This window comes from Pristis pectinata, chromosome 4, assembly GCF_009764475.1.
Source record: "Pristis pectinata isolate sPriPec2 chromosome 4, sPriPec2.1.pri, whole genome shotgun sequence".
Classification (NCBI taxonomy): Eukaryota; Metazoa; Chordata; class Chondrichthyes; order Rhinopristiformes; family Pristidae; genus Pristis; species Pristis pectinata.
The window spans coordinates 76,541,694-76,559,960 of NC_067408.1; the positions used below are offsets into that span (position 1 = coordinate 76,541,694).

Genomic DNA, 18,267 nt, shown 5'->3' on the forward strand with positions numbered 1-18,267 from the left:
AAATCTAGTTTAAACCCCCCCCGGAGCAGCACTAGCAAACCTACCCGCAAGAATGTTTGTCCCCCTCCAGTTCAGGTGCAAACTGTCCCGTCGGAACAAGTCCCACCTTCCCTGGAACAAAGCCCAATTGTCAAGAAACATGAAGCCCTCCCTCCTGCACCATCTCCTTAGCCACGTGTTTAGCTGCATAATCCTCCTATTTCTAGCCTCACTAGGTCATGGCATGGGTAGCAATCCTGAGATTGCAACCTTGGAGGTCCTGTCCTTCACCTTTGCACCTAATTCTCTAAACTCTTTTTGCAGGACCTCCTCCCTTTTCCTATCCACGTCATTGGTCCCAACGTGGACCACGACATCTGGCTGCTCACCCTCTCTCCTGAGAATATCGAGAACTCGATCTGAGATATCGTGGACCCTGGCACCAGGGAGGCAACAGGCCATCCGGGATTCTCGATCTCTCCCACAGAACCTCCTATCTGTCCCCCTAACCATCGAATCCCCTATCACTACTGCTCTCTTCTTTTGCCTCCTTCCTTTCTGAGCTGAGGGTCCCGTCTCAGTGCCAGAGACGGGACCACTGCCACTCATCCCTGTTAGGTCGTCCCCACCAGCAGTATCCAAAACAGTATAGTTATTGTTGATGGGAATGGCCACAGGGGTGCTCTGACCTGTCTGTCTATACCCCTTCTCTTTCCTGACAGTCACCCAGTTACCTGTTTACTGACTTTTAGGGGTGACTATCTCCCTGAAACTCCTGTCTATTTCTACCTCTGCCTCATGAATGATCCGGAGTTTATCCAGCTCCAGCTCCAGTTCCCTAACTCGATTAGTCAGGAGCTGCAGCTGGATGCACCTTTTACAGGTGTGGTCATCAGGGACAAGTGTGCTGACCTTGACTTCCTATATACTGCATGCGGAGCACACGACTGCCCTAACTGCTGCCATCACTACCTATTCCTAAGTTATTTAAATTAAAGGAACTTACCGGCCTTACCTCTCTGGGGGCAAGCTCGTCCTCACCCTCTGCTCGCTGAAGCCTCTTGAGCCAAAGCCTCAGAGCTCCACTCCTAACCCTGAGCCGCTCCTCACTAGCCGCTCCTCTTCAGATAGCCCTCCTTATATTTGTCCCTGCCAATTACCTCAAGTACCGCTCTCTCTAATCAACCATGCAACACTCAGTGTAACCCTTCAGTTGCCCTCCACTTATTAAGCTTTTAAAAGACACTCACTGGACCTGAAAGGGACCCGCTGCTCCAACGGCTCCTGGGCTCCTTCTGTAAAAGAAAAGCCCACGAAACACACAAGCCTTTAAAAGACTCTCACCGGACCTGAAGGGGACCTGCTGCTCCAATGGCTCCCGGGCTCCTTCTGAACCCTAACATGAACATTCATCTATTATCTTCCTCTGCATAGTTTCAATCGTACAGAATCAGAATGTTCCACGCCAAATGATCGGTTTCAATGACCCCAAAGCATTAGTTAGAGTTAAATTGTGAACAGGTTTTATTTCCTGAAGACTGGTGCTCATTTCGTTAATATCCACTATTCATAATTTCACAACACCACAATAATCCCTAACACTGCTCTTGCAGCAATACATTAAGACCCAGAGAAATGGGATAGACTGTCATGAAAACTTAAGGAACAGGAGCACATGATGCGCCTGGAGCAGCAACCATCCTGACATTCAATAAATGAATCAAGGGATTGCATTAATACACTCTGTATTCATTTTGTTGTCTTTTGCAGTGGACTAAAGTACAGAATCCTTCAAATGTAATGATTGCAATACAGTATGTTTTCAAAGTTGTTTCAAATTTTTAGCTTCAAGTGAGATCTATTTGATACTGTAATAACTTTGAAGTGGCACGATGCTTTAAGTCCAGTTTCCAACAGCGTATATCAGATACGATTTGCAGATATTCTTTCAAAAACTTGGAGAGATCTAAGGTAATGGACACACATTTAAAAGTTTAGGTAATTAGGAATCATTGGAATAACAAGATACTCAGATCAAAATAAACTTGTGAAAGAAGCTCAAAAAATATTACTGTATTACTCCAAAAGTCAACCATGAATGTGAGAGCCAGGGCAGCAAATTGTCAGTGTACTGTTGATCAACTTTTTATTCACCTGTTTAACAATTTCTATTTTACACTAAATAATATTAAACATTAATTAACTAGAATTATTTCACAGATGTATTCATTTATATAGGGATGCAACAAATATCTTTCTTTACAGATTCTGACTCATCTGGTGAATATGTACACCTCTCCAGCTACTCCTGAGCAATGCCTGCATAACAGCCTGATAGTCCTCAATGCATTTAATGCTATTGGCCTTGATTTTGACATACAGGTAAACTGAGTGATTATTTGCACAAAAATACAATATAACCAGAATGCAGAATTGACTAATCGGTAGCTTCTTGCTGAAAGCAATGATAAAAATTATAATTAATCATTGTTGAGATATTAATAAAATTCTAAATGCATCAGCATTAAATTTTCTTTGGCAACCAGCATTTTCTTTGATATAACATGTAGAGCCTTCATAGCTATGCCTTTTAAATTAACAAGAACATTATTTTCATGAAGATTTTTTCCAGCAGATTGCCTCCTCATTTGGCTCACCATACCTGTTCTATCGGTTTCGGCACATTGCCCTGTCCCTCCTTAACATTTTTACTTTCCTAATTATTTTCTATTTCTTGTGTAATATTCATTAGAGATTGTCTTTCTGTCATTGGTTCTATATTCTCTGTCCTGATAAGCTCTTTGTAAATGCATACATTGATGATTTCTGGTCAGTAACTTACCAACCAAATGAATTTGTTTTTTTTCCACTTTTTTAGTATTGTACGCTTCTCAACTTAGATTCATTTATCAAATATCTTTTTAAATCTTTCTATACTGATGAAAATAGGCCAAATTTATCAATTGCTATATTTTTGAAGATGTTTTAGTGCAATTGTTGTTTATAAATTTGTATTCAATTGAACACCTTACTAACACTAGATCTTAAAATACTAATTTTAATTTTTCCTTTAAAATTTAATCTTATTTTTATTTTAATTAAAAAGGCCACAGACATTTCGGATCCAAATCCTATCATGATGCTTATGCTGTGTGTTTACTTATATGAGCGCCTTCCCAGCTACCTTCCCAAGATGACTGTTGAGTTTGTTGGTGAACTACATGCTACCATTGTTAAAAAAGTAAGCAAAATTAAATGTCCTTTCAAAATCATTGCACTTTATGGATATTTTTAACTATGCATTTTAAGACAATGATCCTTTTCCTTACTGTTCATTGTCGGGATTGAAATTCAGAAGTTCTGAATAACATTGCAAAATCAAAACTAACAATAGAGTAATTTACAGTATAGAGTGATAGAGTAATACAGGATGGAAACAGGCCCTTCGGTCTAACTGAAAAACATGACACTGGAGGAACTCAGCAGGCCAGGCAGCATTTGTGGAGAAAATCAGGCAGTCAACATTTCAGGTCAGGACCCTTTTTCAGGACTGAAGATAGGAAAAGGGGAAGCCCAATATACAGGAGGGAAAAGCAGAGCAGTGATAGGTGAACAAAAGAAAGGAGGCGGGGTGGGCACAGGGTGGTGATAGGTAGATGCAGGTGAGAGGTAGTGATAGGCAGGTGCGGGGGAGGAGGGGAGAGCAGATCTACTGGGGGATGGGAGCAGAGAGCACAGAGGGAGCAACGATGGATAGAGTGAATGTACCGGAGATCCAGGCTAGAGCCGAACTGGGAGGCCTGGAAATGGACCTGGAATCCACGTGGAACAAGATGGCAGTGTAGACACAGAGTGAGGAAGGTCTAACTTATCCATACCGACCAAGATGCCATCTAAGTTGGTCCCATTTGCCTGCATTTGGTACATATCCCTCTGAACCTTTCCTGTCCATTTACAGTATCAATTTTCCATTTCCAGAAAATGGTTTGCAGTCTCTTTCCCTGTATTATTATTAATTGGATTGCACATTTTCCAAACACCAGGACCAATAGAAGTGTGTATGAGTAGGGGTTCGGAAATTTGCACAGTTTGTCATATTGTTGTTAGTGAACATTATATAAAAATGGCAGTTTAGGTGTTAATGTTACTTTAGACAGTATTATTGCCAGCTTACGTTTTTGGGACTATTTAGTGTGGTAACAATTATCTTCTGCGAGTTCAGATAATTAGTAGATATAAATCCATTAACCTGAGATAACTTCCAGGTTATTGTACAGTAATCTCTATCCAAGCCTTAGTCTATTGATACTATCATGAAAAGAATGAATGATGTTTCAGAATGTGTGTTATAATTCACTGCTTTGGGCTAAGGAATGAGCATGAAGCATAAAACTCCACAGAATCATAGAAATGTTGGTATCAAACATTGAGAGAGAGAGAGAGAGAGAGAGAGAGAAATTGAAAAGATGAGAGAAAAAGAGCAACAAAAATAAGTCAGAAGGAGCAACACAGAGGGAAAATTAAACAAGCTGGTGGAAAGGAGAGAGAGAAACAAATACAAAGTGACTAGATACAATACATTGCAGTTGCTGGCAAAATGAAATAAAAGTGGATGTTGGAAGTACCCAGCATCTATGGAGAGAAAGAAGAACTTCACATTTCTGATGCATGGCCTTTAATCAGAACTGGCTAATTCTGATACAAACTAAAGAGGTTGGTTATCTGAAATCTTATCTGCAATTTAAACATGCTTATTTTCCAGCTTTTGGTGAAAGATCAACCTGAAATGTTAACCTAGTTTCTGACTAAAAGATATTGCCTGACTTGCCTTGTATTTCCTGCATCTTTCGGTTTTATTTTACTGAAGCATTACTTATCCTATTAACTTTCCAATTTTGTGTGCTTTGGTTTTAAAACCTGGTATTCATGCCACTATAAAATAATTGCCTAGAATGATTGTGTAATGATGTGATTTTAAGAGCTGAGTGATTGAAAATCAACATAAAGCATGAACACGAGGCCATTACATTAGAGTTGTTTTGTTTAGAAAATTAGATCCACATTTCTGATCAGTATACATGTCAGCACGCATCAGAAATTAGGCACACAAAGCATAGTCATCTGCTGTGCAATACACATTGTAAGCATTGCCAGCTCTATTTGGGTCACATCAACCAAATGTTCTCACAGTGCTTCATGGAAACTGATTTATGGGCTGTTTAATCACTTGAATCTCCAGTCTGCTGCAGAACACAGGCTGGCTGCTGACTCTCAAGGATGCTACAAGTTACATAGCAGTTTTGAGTGACCTGCCAACTCTGTACCAATAGATGTTGCTGTGGCTCCTCTGTGGTGCCACTGGATGTGTTGCGTTAGCTGGAACTGCAGAATTGGCATTGGGAGGCAGAGCAGTCATAACTGGGAATCCAAATGAGAAGAGGAAGGAGGGTTCATATATCCAAATCCCATGCCCTAGGCATGTTCAAGGGGACATGCTTTTTCTCTCCAACTCTCTGAAGAGCTCTGTGCCCAAAATTGTCTCGGAAGGCAGTGGTGATGGAAATCTATGACCTTCTGCAAACAAAGCTCCACCGAAGCACTGCATTTGTAAAGTTTTGCCAGTAGAAGTGTAGGACACTCGTGCTGAATTTCTGAGTCTCTGAATCATTCCAGGATATGGTGTCTGATTTATACTAAATTTCCCAGTTTGTTGCAAACCACAACATTGAGGAGACACGAGAGGTTTTGGATACTCACTGTTCAAGATAAAGGAAATTTTTTTTCAAGAAGAGAGAATTATGCTGAACAGGCACATGAAATTGCAATGACTGCAGGCCTCCTGAAAGTTCATGAAATTGCGATGACTGCAGGCCTCCTGAAAGTTCATGAAATTGCGATGACTGCAGGCCTCCTGAAAGTTCAACACAGCTGCTGCTGGGGACATCTTTCCTTTGCCTCATCAGCAAGGATATTAAGGTACAAGCAGAGGGTACTGTCACTTCCCTGCATAGCATCTTCCATATTTTTTACTTCCTGTTGGTGTAGGAGGTTATCAGCCAACGCTCAGAGCCATCTCATCATCCCATTCTCCAACTTATTTTCTTTGTAGCCTTTTTGCTCTCACACGCCCATTTATAACCCCTCGATTCTCCCATCAGCCATCCACATTAGGGGCAGTCTAGAGCTGCCAATTAACCTAATAAGCAGCACATCTGCAGGACGTGGGAGGAAACTAGAGTGCCTGGGGGAATTTCATATGGCCATGGGGAGAACATGCAAACTCCACACAGGCAGCGCTGGGGTCAAAATTGAACGCGGGTTGCTGGAGCTGTGTGGCAACAGCTTCACCTACAGCTCCACTGTGCTGCCCTCTGTGCTGTCCATTTCAATAAACACAGCAACACACAATATTTCCACTAGTACTGTGGTTTAAGGGAGTTTGTTCTTTCAGTTCTTCAAAAATGTTCTTTCAGCATTTCCAGAAATTACCAAGAAGCTCAATGCAGGATAAATTACTTGATTGGAACCCTGTGCATTACCTCAACTCTCTCCACCAGTGTTACACCGTAGCTGCTATATGCACATCAAGAAAATTCAGTGCAACAACTTGCCAAGGTTTTTTTGCCAAGGCCTTTTTGATAACACCTCTTGCCGAGAAGGACTGGAGTTTATTTGATAATAAATAGTATAGAAATAGACAGGATGTGCATAGGAGTGATGATTAGAACCAGCTTAAAAGCAATGTTGTGTACTTAAAACATAGGCACTTGCATGAGCATGGTGACTGAATATCATGGCCTATCTGCAATGATATGAAGAGATATGAGTTAACTTTGCAGTGAAAATTTAGCACTCCTATTTTAGAGTGGTTCAAAAAAAGACAAAATTGTCAGGCATCGGATGTGGGAGTTGGTGATGGACAGTCAACCATGGTAAATCTGTTGCATTCATGTTTGATTAACAGTCAATTGATTAAATATATGTGAAGGTTTTAGCATGATCAGATGTCATGTGATCAAATGTCACAATTAAATCTCCAGGAATGTGCCAAGCCAAAGGTGGCAGTCCAAAAAGAGGTGGTTAGTTCAATTTGCAAGTCATAAGATAATGAAGCTGTCCATATCTACTGGTGTAAGACCCAGACAAAATTCAGCAAATTTCAATAATGACCACTGCCAAAAAGGATCTTACCATGTCCCCTTGATATTCAACGGCATTACTATTACTACTTCACCATCGTGAAGCTAAGGCTCGGCATTGATAAATGCGTAACTGAAACACATTAGAAATGTGAAGGAAAAGTCTCCACTTGCCTGAAGCGTCACCAAAAAGTGTCAAGAAGCTCAATGCAGGATAAATCAAACTACTTGATCGGAACCCTGTACATTACCTCAACTCTCTCCACCAGTATTTGTAGCTGCTATATGCACATCTATAACATTTAGTGCAACAACTTGCCAAGGTTTTTTTGCCAAGGCCTTTTTGACAAGACCTCTTACCTAGAAGGACTGCAGCAGCAGGGGCATGAGTACACCACCATATGTAAGTTCCTTATCAGTTGCATATCATCCTGAACTCGGAAATATACTGTCAGTCCTTTGTTGTCACAGGAGTCAATATCCTGGAAAAATAACACTGTGGGAGTTTCTTCACCACACAGATTGCTGTAGTTCAATCAGCCTACTCGCCACCACCTTTTTGAAGGCATTAGGATGGGGTAAATATGGGCAATTTAAAACAAAATCTAGGTCAATTTAATTGTTTCCTTTCGGCAGTTATAAACAAACATGTTTACCTTGCAATTCTTTCAATGACACATGGTGTTTGGTTGTCATGGCTGCTGAATCAGTTCTAATGTGGTGCAGCTGGAAATTCAGAATTCAATTTCCAATGTTCACCTTATTGGGAAGGGCACTGGTGTGTGTAGCACTCATCCATGGAAATATACCGCGCAGACAAATCATAATGTCATTCTTGGTGTGATGCTAATTTGATGCTACGCTGAGAACTTGCACCTTAAAGATGCAGCAAATGCTATTTAGCTTAATGGAATGATCTTTGATTTATTGGGGGAAGACTACCTCAATTCAAAGTCATCATCAAATACTTATAGTTTGTTGGTGACTGATTCAAGGAGTGATGCTCAGAGTAAGTTATGGGATATTATTTTTACAGACCTTCTGGCAGTCTTTTGAGGTTTTCTAAGTTTTAATAAATAATAGATTGTTCTTGTAAAGAATAGAAATTTAGAACATAAAACAATGCCATTCTTTGTAAACAGCATGAGTCTTTAGCAAAGGGAACATTGAAAAGCAAGGAAGGTTTGATAAGAGATATTTTATTGAAAGATTTATAGAAATACTTAGCATCAGACATATAGTTTGATGGTTCCCTGAACACTGTACAATAGTCTGTCAAAGATGAAGCTAATTATTATTTTTATAATGCAGATTCGATTGCAAAATCCAATTGACAAACGCATAGTTTATTTTGCAACGATAGTTGGAAAAGATGCAGGAAATTTCTCGTTGCCCAATGGAAACAAAGTGTCAATCCCACCAAGGTAAATTATGGTTGTGAAATGTGTCCTCTTTGATTTATTTTGTGCTTATGAAGCCATTTTTTTTGTATATTATCTTTTCTCTCTTCCAATACTTTTTGTGGTTGTATTTTCTTTCCCCAACAAACTGTGTTACAAAATTTCAGCTAACCATTTTATTCTTTTGTGAGCCAGGATGGAGCTTTGCTGGATGTCAGAGGCTGTCTCAGGTATTTCAGGGTGTTGCCTCTGCAGGAGGATGCCCACGGTACATTTACAGCCCATGTTATTGGATCAAAGGATGTTGACACTCTGCAACTAGTCCAAATAAAAGTTGACCGGGGGGTTGCTTTCAGTGATTCAGGGAGGGTGACATCCAGCATATTCCTACTCAATTGATTTTCATTTGCATTATGCAGAGAGAAACAGTATAATGTGACCAAATTTTCAGGTATCTTGTTTCTTTGTTTTGGGAACTGGGACTGGGAAGCAGGAAACACATTCTGTAATGTCCGCAGTAATGAGAGTTTTTAACATTGTGTGAAACTGACAACAAGTTTGGGATATCTATGCATGTGCTGATTAATTTGAAGATATTGTTAGTGAGAACCAGCTGTGCATCCTTTTCCATTACAATTATGGACAGTTCGTAAACTGATCAGATTTTGAGATGTTTGCGAACTAGTCTCTTCACAAAATACTGTGAAAGTGGTACATTTTGTGACTGGATTTTATGATAATTTCAAATGACATACAAAGTCATAATTTTTGAGCCACCCATTCTCCAGTGTCATTGGAAACCATGCCTTCTGCGCTTCCATGCACTGCAATGCAGAAATCAAAAGACGTGCTGGAAGTCAGAAGCGAGTGCACCTGACTTCACTCTCTGCCACTGGAGTCACCATTGAGTCCAGTGATGACTTTGGATTGTACTGAGCTAAAGGCCAGATTCATTTAGGATATGGCTTCTCAGTTTTACAACTGTTATGGCTGATGTACAAGTGGCAACCCAATTCATTTGAAATGGATTGTAAGTTTTGACTATGATTTTTGTTTGTTTTTCTTTATTTCACTTAATATTCAATTAATTTAGTTAATTTGGTATTGGTATTGGTTTATTATTGTCACTTGTACCGAGGTACAGTGAAAAACTTGTCTTGCATACCAATCATACAGGTCAATTCATTACGCAGTGCAGTTACATTGAGTTAGTACACAGTGCATTGAGGTAGTACAGGGAAAAACAGTAACAGTACAGAGTAAAGTGTCACAGCTACAGTATTTTGACGTGTTTTTAGTATTGACTTTTTGTTCTTAATAACTAATTTTTAATTAAATTAAGTATGTTTAAACTTTTTAAATGTCTCTAAACCAGTGACATTTAAAAAGAGTAAAATTAGCCAACAGTGTTGACAGGTTGTCACAGACAGAAGGACAGTCTGAAGTTCTAACTCCTGAGGCCTGGAGACTCATGGTCTGCTTCATTTTGGAGAAGGATGGTAAAGTGGAAGCATCGAGGACAATTGACACTGTGGACCCACAAGCAGTTTGAGTGACCATGTGGATTGCACAGGGTGGGCCGGGGTGAGGGGGTGAACGTAAGGTGCCGAGAACTCCATTCATGTAAATCTCCTTTATAATTAATATTTAGTTCTCCTTCAGAGAATCCCAATTGTGCAATCCCAGCTCCAAGTTTTCTCCCCTTGTCCATCACCTTCCCACTAAGGTCACTGTGATTCTTTTTAATAATTAACATGCATAAACTGTGAGTATTCTCCTTGGAGCAAAAAAAGGTTGAGAGGATATTTGATGGAAATATATATCATCATGATGAGTTTAGATAGGGTAAATAGAATCTGTTCCCATAATTGAATTGTTTCTGGACTAGGGAACACAGTTAAAATGTGATGGGAAAAAAGATTCAGGGAGAATGTGAGAAAAAGCATTTCTTATGCAGAAAGTAGTTATAATCTGGAACTCATTACTTGTAGAGGTGGTGTAAATAGAGTATATCAGGACCTTCAAAAGGAAATTATATAGGCATTTGAAGTAAAATAATTTGCAGGCCCTTTTGGAAAGATGAGAGGAATGGAACTGACAAAAAGCAGACATGTATTTAATGGGACAATTGGCATCTTGTGTGTTGTGACTATTAACAGCCACCTCAGACTCTTACCTATTCTCTTGCTGATTACATCCAGGCATGACTATCTCCCTCTCAACTGCCAATCGTAACCTTTGATTTGACTATCCCTAAATGCCAATTGCATCCCTGACTTGTCATTATCTGCCCCCCCACAAACTGATTTCCACCAGTTGACCCTCACCCTGACCCCTCTGTAGACACTGGACTGTGTCCTCTGCTTATCAGTCATTTTCTACATGATTCCAAACCCAAGGACATCTATTCCCTATACCCCTGCACCTCCCCTGCCTCCACTTCACCACCACCCTTCATCTTCCTCACCTCCACCTTTGTTTAAATAAGTTTTTTTTCTTCATTAAGACTGACTCAATAACATATGAGACTGTGGGCAACTGACAAACATTCTTTTGCTGGTGCTGATCAATTTTGAGGCCCAATTCTTTGATCGATTAATTGTTCATACTGTATTATGTTCTGAGATAATAATTCAATATGAATTTGCTTTGAATCCAAATCCCTGTAAATATGAATGAACTGCCATGTTTAGTCCAGAGGATGATGTGGTTTTGTAATTCTATGAAGCACTGCAAATCTTACGGGTTCACGCAGGACTTCTGTGATAGATTTTTAATTTTACAAGATGGCATAAACTAGTTTTCCTGAGGGGGAAACATCAATGAGTATATTTTGTTTTGAGGATTGATCAGTAATTGAACATCTGTGAGTCAAGCATACAAAAGAATTAGTTTCCAAAATTATCATCTTGATAAAATTATCATCTTGTTCTTGTCTCCACTGCCATCATATCCCGTGTGGCTTCGAGGTCCATTTCGAGGCCTCCCAGTTTGGCCACGCCAGTCCAGATGAAAGATCTTGACCCAAAATGTTGTGTTTCCACTTCCCTCCATAGATGCTGCCTGACTCACTGAGTTCCTCCGGCTTTGTGTGTATGGATCTTGATAACAATATTGAAATTCTCTGCATGTTCTTTCAATGGTAGACTTGGAATGTGGAGTAGAACACAAGTTAGTGTTGAGATTGGAATTTAAACTTTATGAGGACAACACAAAGTGGACATAATATCTTTGTACATGCTATTACCAGAGAGTGTAAATCCATATTAGTGGCATATCAGATAATTCTGAGTGCAAGAGCTGCAATTTGCTCTTGTTGATTGAAAGTATGTTATTTAACTGATTTCTGTTTATTGAACTATAAACATCTGTTTTAAACAGGAGTTATGTTGATATAAATGTGGAATTCACAAGCCAGTTCCTGAACCCAGAACGAGCTCTACTAATTTTTGTATCGAGGTTAAAAAAAGGAATAGTGTGCACAACAACAACATTTTCACTAACATCACAAATAAATGATATGAATCCAACTGTAAGTGAATAATAATTTGCAATCTGATGTCTGTGCATCTTTTAAAAACTGTTTTTCTTTCAAAAATATACTTTATTCATAAAATTTGCAGATAGATAATATGTTACATTCATATGTTGGCATTCACATTTACTTGCAACATTTAAATCATGTCAGCATGATTTCAATTTTATATAGGCAGGCAGGAAGGTAAGGGAGGTGGAGTAGCAATGTTAATTAAGGATGAGATCAGGGCAATAGTGAGAGACGATGTAAGATCTAAGGAGCAGAATGTTGACGCCATCTGGGTAGAGATTAGGAATGGTGAAGGGAAAAATCACTGATGGGAGTTGTCTATCGACCACCAAATAATAACATTACAATGGCACAGGCAATAAACCAAGAAATATCTGAAACATGTAAGAATGGAACAGCATTTGTATAGGGGACTTTAACTTGCACATAGATTAGGCGAATCAAGTTGGTCAAGACAGTCTTGAGGATTTCTTCATAGAATGTATCTGTGATATCTTTCTTGAACAGCATGTTACTGAACCTGCAAAGAAAAATGCTATCTTGGATCTGGTCCTGCGCAATGAGGCAGGTAAAATTAATGATCTTCTAATTATGGATCCTCTTGGAAAGAGTGATCACAGTATGATTGAATTTCTCATACAAATGGAGGGTGCAATAGTTCAATCTAAAACCAGTGTATTATGCCTAAACAAGCGGGACTACAATGGGATGAGGGAGGAGTTGGCTAGCATAGACTGAGAACACAGGCTATATGGTGGAACAGTTGAGGAGCAGTGGAAGACTTTCAAGGAGATTTTTCACAGTGCTCAACAAAGGTATATTCCAGTTAAAAGCAAGGACAAGTAAGGGTGGGGAGAGCCAGCCTTGGATAACTAAGGAACTAAAGGAAGGCATTAAACTAAAAGCTCATGCATACAAAGTTTGCCAAGAGTAGTGGGAAACTGGAAGTTTGGGAAAACTTCAAAAAGGAACAAGGAACCACTGAGCAAGCAATAAGGAAAGGGAAGATAGATTATGAAAGTAAACTAGCACAAAGCATAAAAACAGATAGTAAAAGATTTTATAATTATATAAAGTGGAAAAAGGTGGCTAAAGTGAACGTAGGTCCCTTGGAAGATGGGAAGGGGGAATTAATATTGAATGATGCAGAAATGGCTGAGGCTTTAAATGACTATTTTGTGTGGTCTTCTCGATGGAGGACACGTCTAAATGCCAAAGAGAGATGTTATTGATGCAATGGGAGGTGAGGACCTTGATACAATTGCTATCACTAGAGAGGTAGTGCTGAGCAAACTAGTGGGTCTATAGGCAGACAAGTCCTCTGGTCCTGATGGAATGCATCCCAGAGTGCTGAAAGAAGTGGCAGAGTTATAGCAGAGGTGTTTGTGATAATTTGCCAAAGTTCTCTGGACTCTGGGCAGGTCCCAGCAGATTGGAAGACAGCAAATATCATGCCACTGTTTAAAAAATGAGATAGGCAAAAGGCAGGTAACTACAGGCTAGGTAGCTGAAGATCTGTAGTTGGGAAAATGCTTGAAGTTATCATTAAGGAAGAAATAGTGAGATATCTGGATAGAAGTGGTTCCATCAGGCAGACACAGCATGAATTCAGGAAGGGCAGGTCCTGTTTAACAAACTTACTAGAGTTCGTTGAGGATATAATAAGCACAGTGGATAGAGGGGATCAAGTGGATGTTGTATACTTGGATTTCCAGAAGGCGTTCGACAAGAAGCCACATAAAAGACTTATCCATAAGTAAGGATGCATGGAGTTGGGGGTAATGTATTAGCATGGATAGAGGATTGGTTAGCTGATAGAAGGTAGAGAGTTGGGATAAATAGGTATTTCTCTGGTTGGCAATCAGTGGTGAGCAGGGTGCCACAGGGGTCGGTGCTGGCCCACAACTATTCACGATACACATTAACGATTTGGAAGAGGGGACCAAGTGCAGCATATTTAAGTTTACTGATGACACTCAATTGAGTGGAAAAGCAAATTGTGCAGAGGATGTGGACAGCCTGCAAAGAGATATAGATGTGTTAAGTGAGTGGGCAAAGGTCTGGCAGATGGAGTACAATGTTGGTAAATGCAAGGTCATCTACTTTGGAAGGAAAAAATAGAAGGTCAGATTATTACTTAAATGGCGAGAGATTGCCTCATGCCGTTGTACAGAGGGACTTGGGAGTGCTTGTGCATGAAACACTAAAGGTTGGTTTGCTGGTGCAACAGGTTATCGAAAAAACAAATGGAATATTGGCCTTCATTGCTAGAGGGATTAAATTTAAGAGTTGGGAGGTTATGCTACAACTGTACAGGGTACTGGTGAGGCTGCACCTGGAGGACTGCATACATTTCTGGTCTCCTTACTTGAGTAAAGATATACTGGCTTTGGAGGCAGTGCAGAGGAGGTTCACCAGGTTGATTCTGGAGATGACAGGGTTAGCCTATGAATCAGAATCAGGTTTATTATCACTGACATATGTTGTGAAATTTGTTGTTTTGTGGCAGCAGTACAGTGCAAGACATAAAGACATAAAAATTACTCTAAATTACAAAAATAACTAAATAGTGCAAAAGAGGAATAATGAGGTAGTGTCCATGGACTGTTCAGAAATCTGATGGCAGAGGGGAAGAAGTTGTTCCTGAAATGTTGAGTGTGAGTCTTCAGGCTCCTATACCTCCTCCCCAATGGTAGTAACTTGAAGAGGGCATGTCCTGGGTGGTGAGAGTCCTTAATGATGGATGCCGCCTTCTTGAGGCACCACCTCTTGAAGATGTCCTTGATGGCGGGGAGGATTGTACCCGTGATGGAGCTGGCTGAGTCTACAATCCTCTGCAGCCTCTTTCGATCCTGTGCATTGGAGCATCCACACCAGGCGGTGATGCAAAGTCAGAATGCTCTCCACTGTACATCTGTGGAAATTTGCAAGAGTCTTTGGTGACATACCAAATCTCCTTAAACTCCTAACAAAGTGGAGCTACTGGCATGCCTTCCTTGTGATTGCATGAATGTGTTGGGCCCAGAATGGATCCTCTAAGATGTTGACGCCCAGGAACATGAAGCTGCTCACCCTTTCCACCGCTGGCTCCTCAATGAAGACTGGTGAGTGTTCTCCCAACTTCCCCTTCCTGGTTCACAATCAATTCCTTGGTGTTGCTGACGTTGAGTGTGAGGTTGTTGTTAAGACACCACTCAACCAGCCAATCTATGTCACTCCTGTACGCCTCTTCATCGCCATCTCAGATTCTGCTAACAACAGGGGTGTCATTGGTGAATTTATAGATGGCGTTTGAGCTGTGTCTAGCCACACAGTCATGAGTATAGAGAGAGTAGAGCAGTGGGCTAAGCATGCATCCTTGAGGTGCACCTGTGTTGATTGTTAGTGAGGAGGAGATGTTACTACCAATCTGTACTGACTGTAGTCTCCTGATAAGGAAGTTGAGGATACAGCTGCAGAGGGAAGTACAGAGACCCAGGTTTTGAAGCTTGTTGATTAGTACTGAAGGGATGATGGTTTTGAGCGCTGAGCTGTAATTGATAAACAGCAGCTTGACATACGTTTTGCTGTTGTCTAGGTGCCCCAAACCTGAGTGGAGAGTCAGTGGGATTGCATCCGCTGTAGACCTGTTGTGGCGGTAGGCAAATTGCAGCGGATCCAGGTCCTTGCTCAGGCAGGAGTTAATCCTAGCCATGACCAACCTCTCAAAGCACTTCATCACAGTAGATGTGAATGTTACCGGGCGATAGTCATTGAGGCAGCTCACCTTGCTCTTCTTGGGCACCGGTATAATTGATGCCCTTTTGAAGCAGGTGGGAACCTCTGACTGCAGCAGTGAGAGGTTGAATATATCCTTGAACACTCCAGCCCGTTGGTCAGCACAGATTTTCAGTACCCTGCCAGGTACACCGTTGGGGCTTGACGCCTTGCGAGGGTTCACCCCCTTGAAGGATATTCTGATGTTGGCCTCTGAGACAGAGATCACAGGGTCACCAGATGCTGTGGGGATTTGCACAGGTGTAGTGTTATTCTCCCCTGCAAAGCGTGCATGAAAGGCGTTGAGCTTATGAAGGAGTGAGGCATCACTGCCATTTATGCTGTTGGGTTTCGCCTTATAGGAAGTAATGGCATGCAAACCTTGCCACAGCTGTCATGCATTGGAATGTATCTCTAACTTTACACGGAATTGCCTTTTCGCTCTCACGATGGCCTTCCATAGGTCATACCAGGACTTCTTGTAGGGTTCTGGATCGCTGGTGTTATTCATCAGGTGGAGTACTAACTGTCAGCATTCATAGGTATATCGTGATGTCTCCTTTACAAACGGGTCGTCTGTAACTCAAATAATCAACATATTTCAACTGCAATTTGTTTCCCTCAATCCAAATATTTGGTTTTGGTTCTGGGAATATAAAGACAAAGAGTAAATAAGCATTTACTTTAGCTTTATCATGGGTCACATAATTCGGAAAATGGCATACCAGTCTTTTTTTTAAATAAAACAATCATGATGTCAACATCATAAACAGGCCACAGAACCAGCACATTCTTCATGTACTTTTTCCCTCAAAGCGTTCGTTTCAATAACTTATTCCCGGCATTTGATTTGAAGGAGGGATCAGCATGTGAAAAATAACATCAACGTGCCTGCAGAACGGACAAACCCTTTCAAATGACAAAATCACATTTGCATACTGGGGATATTCTGAATCGAATTGGACTGGCGCTGCAGCCTGAAGTTGCTGCACTTTGTCCAAAGTTGGCGACAGGGGTCTTCCAAAGTCAGCCAAAAAAAAATTGCTATGCTAATTCCCCTCTTACACATCTAATTCTTTAGGAAATTTAAAACGCAAAGTCCCGGGATGGATCTAGACATGGGCAGGGTACTTCGTGCTGCATCTATATTGGGCTTCCTTTTCCCTTTAAAATTCTGTCTGATTCGGGCGTCGTATCCTGATGTCCTTCCCATCAGTTTGTCCAGGAAATCAGAGAGGGACATCAACGCCACAGATCTAGCCCTCAGCAGACTGTGAATCTTCTGGTTCATCCAGGGCTTCTGGTTTGGGAAAACTTGGTATGTTATTGACGGCACACACTCATCCACGTAGGTATTGATGAAGTTGGTGATGGCTGTGGCATATTCATTGAGATCCGAAGATGAATCCCTGAATATGGTCCAGTATACCGATTCAAAACAGTCCGGTAAATGCTCCTCTGCCTCTCTTGACCATATCTTTGCAGTCCTCACCACTGGTGCTGCGGTCTTCAGTCTCTGCCCATATGTTGGGAGTAGAAGTACAGCCAGGTGATTGGACTTGCCAAACTGCGGGCGTGGGATGGCACAGGAAGCGTTTTTAATGGTGGTGTAGCAGTGATAGATTGTGTTGGCTCCTCTGGTTCTGCAGGTGACATGTTGGTGGTAGTTTGTTAGAGATTTCTTCAAGCTGGCCTGGTTGAAGTCCCCTGCAATGATTGGGAAGGCATCAGGGTGCACTGTCTCATGACTGTTGATCGCGGTGCTCAGCTCCTCCAGTGCCAGCTTGACATTTGCCAGGGGTGGAACGTACACCACCATCAGGATGATGGCAGAGAACGCCCTCAGAAGATAAAACGGACAACACTTGACCGCCAGATGTTCCAGGCCGGGGAAGCAGGACTGTGACAGAACCGTCGTGTCTGTGCACCACGATGAATTAACTATGAAGGAAATGCTGCTGACTCTGCCTTTACCTGATGCCGCCGTGCGGTCCACAGGGTGGATGGTGAAGCCCTTGGGCTGGAGTGCTGTGTCCAGAGTGTTGGGGGTGAGCCATGTCTCTGTGAAGCAGAATACACAACAGTCCCTGATGTCTCTCTGGTACTGCGGTCTTGCTCCGAGGTCTTCAATTTTATTTTCCAGAGGCTGTACATTAGCCAGGAGGATGGTAGGGAGGGACGGCCTCCGGGCCCTGCATTTCAGTTTTTCCTGCAGTCCTGCCCTGCAGCCACATCTTATGAGACAATGAAGGCATTCCCTGAGCTTCCAGATGCTGCACTCACTCCCTGGGTGGTCTGAAGTCCTGAGTCTGCCCGTTCTTAAGATTGCCAGTTTTTTAAAATGACTTGAAACAATGTTGCTTACTGCAGTCTCTGCGGCTGCAGATTTCAGCTGAAGTAGTGGTAAAAGGGAGTATTTTATAATTTCCTTGGGAGCTGCACGCAA

General features: G+C 41.3%; 1 protein-coding gene across 1 annotated transcript in view; it reads left to right on the plus strand.

The window, feature by feature from the left end:
* Positions 1-18,267, plus strand: part of LOC127569658 (cilia- and flagella-associated protein 47-like) — a 401,309-nt gene that overhangs the window by 125,038 nt on the left and 258,004 nt on the right. The window contains 4 exon segments of the mRNA XM_052014458.1: positions 2,245-2,361; positions 3,086-3,220; positions 8,430-8,542; positions 11,900-12,050. Of these exon segments, the coding sequence (XP_051870418.1) occupies positions 2,245-2,361; positions 3,086-3,220; positions 8,430-8,542; positions 11,900-12,050 (516 nt within the window).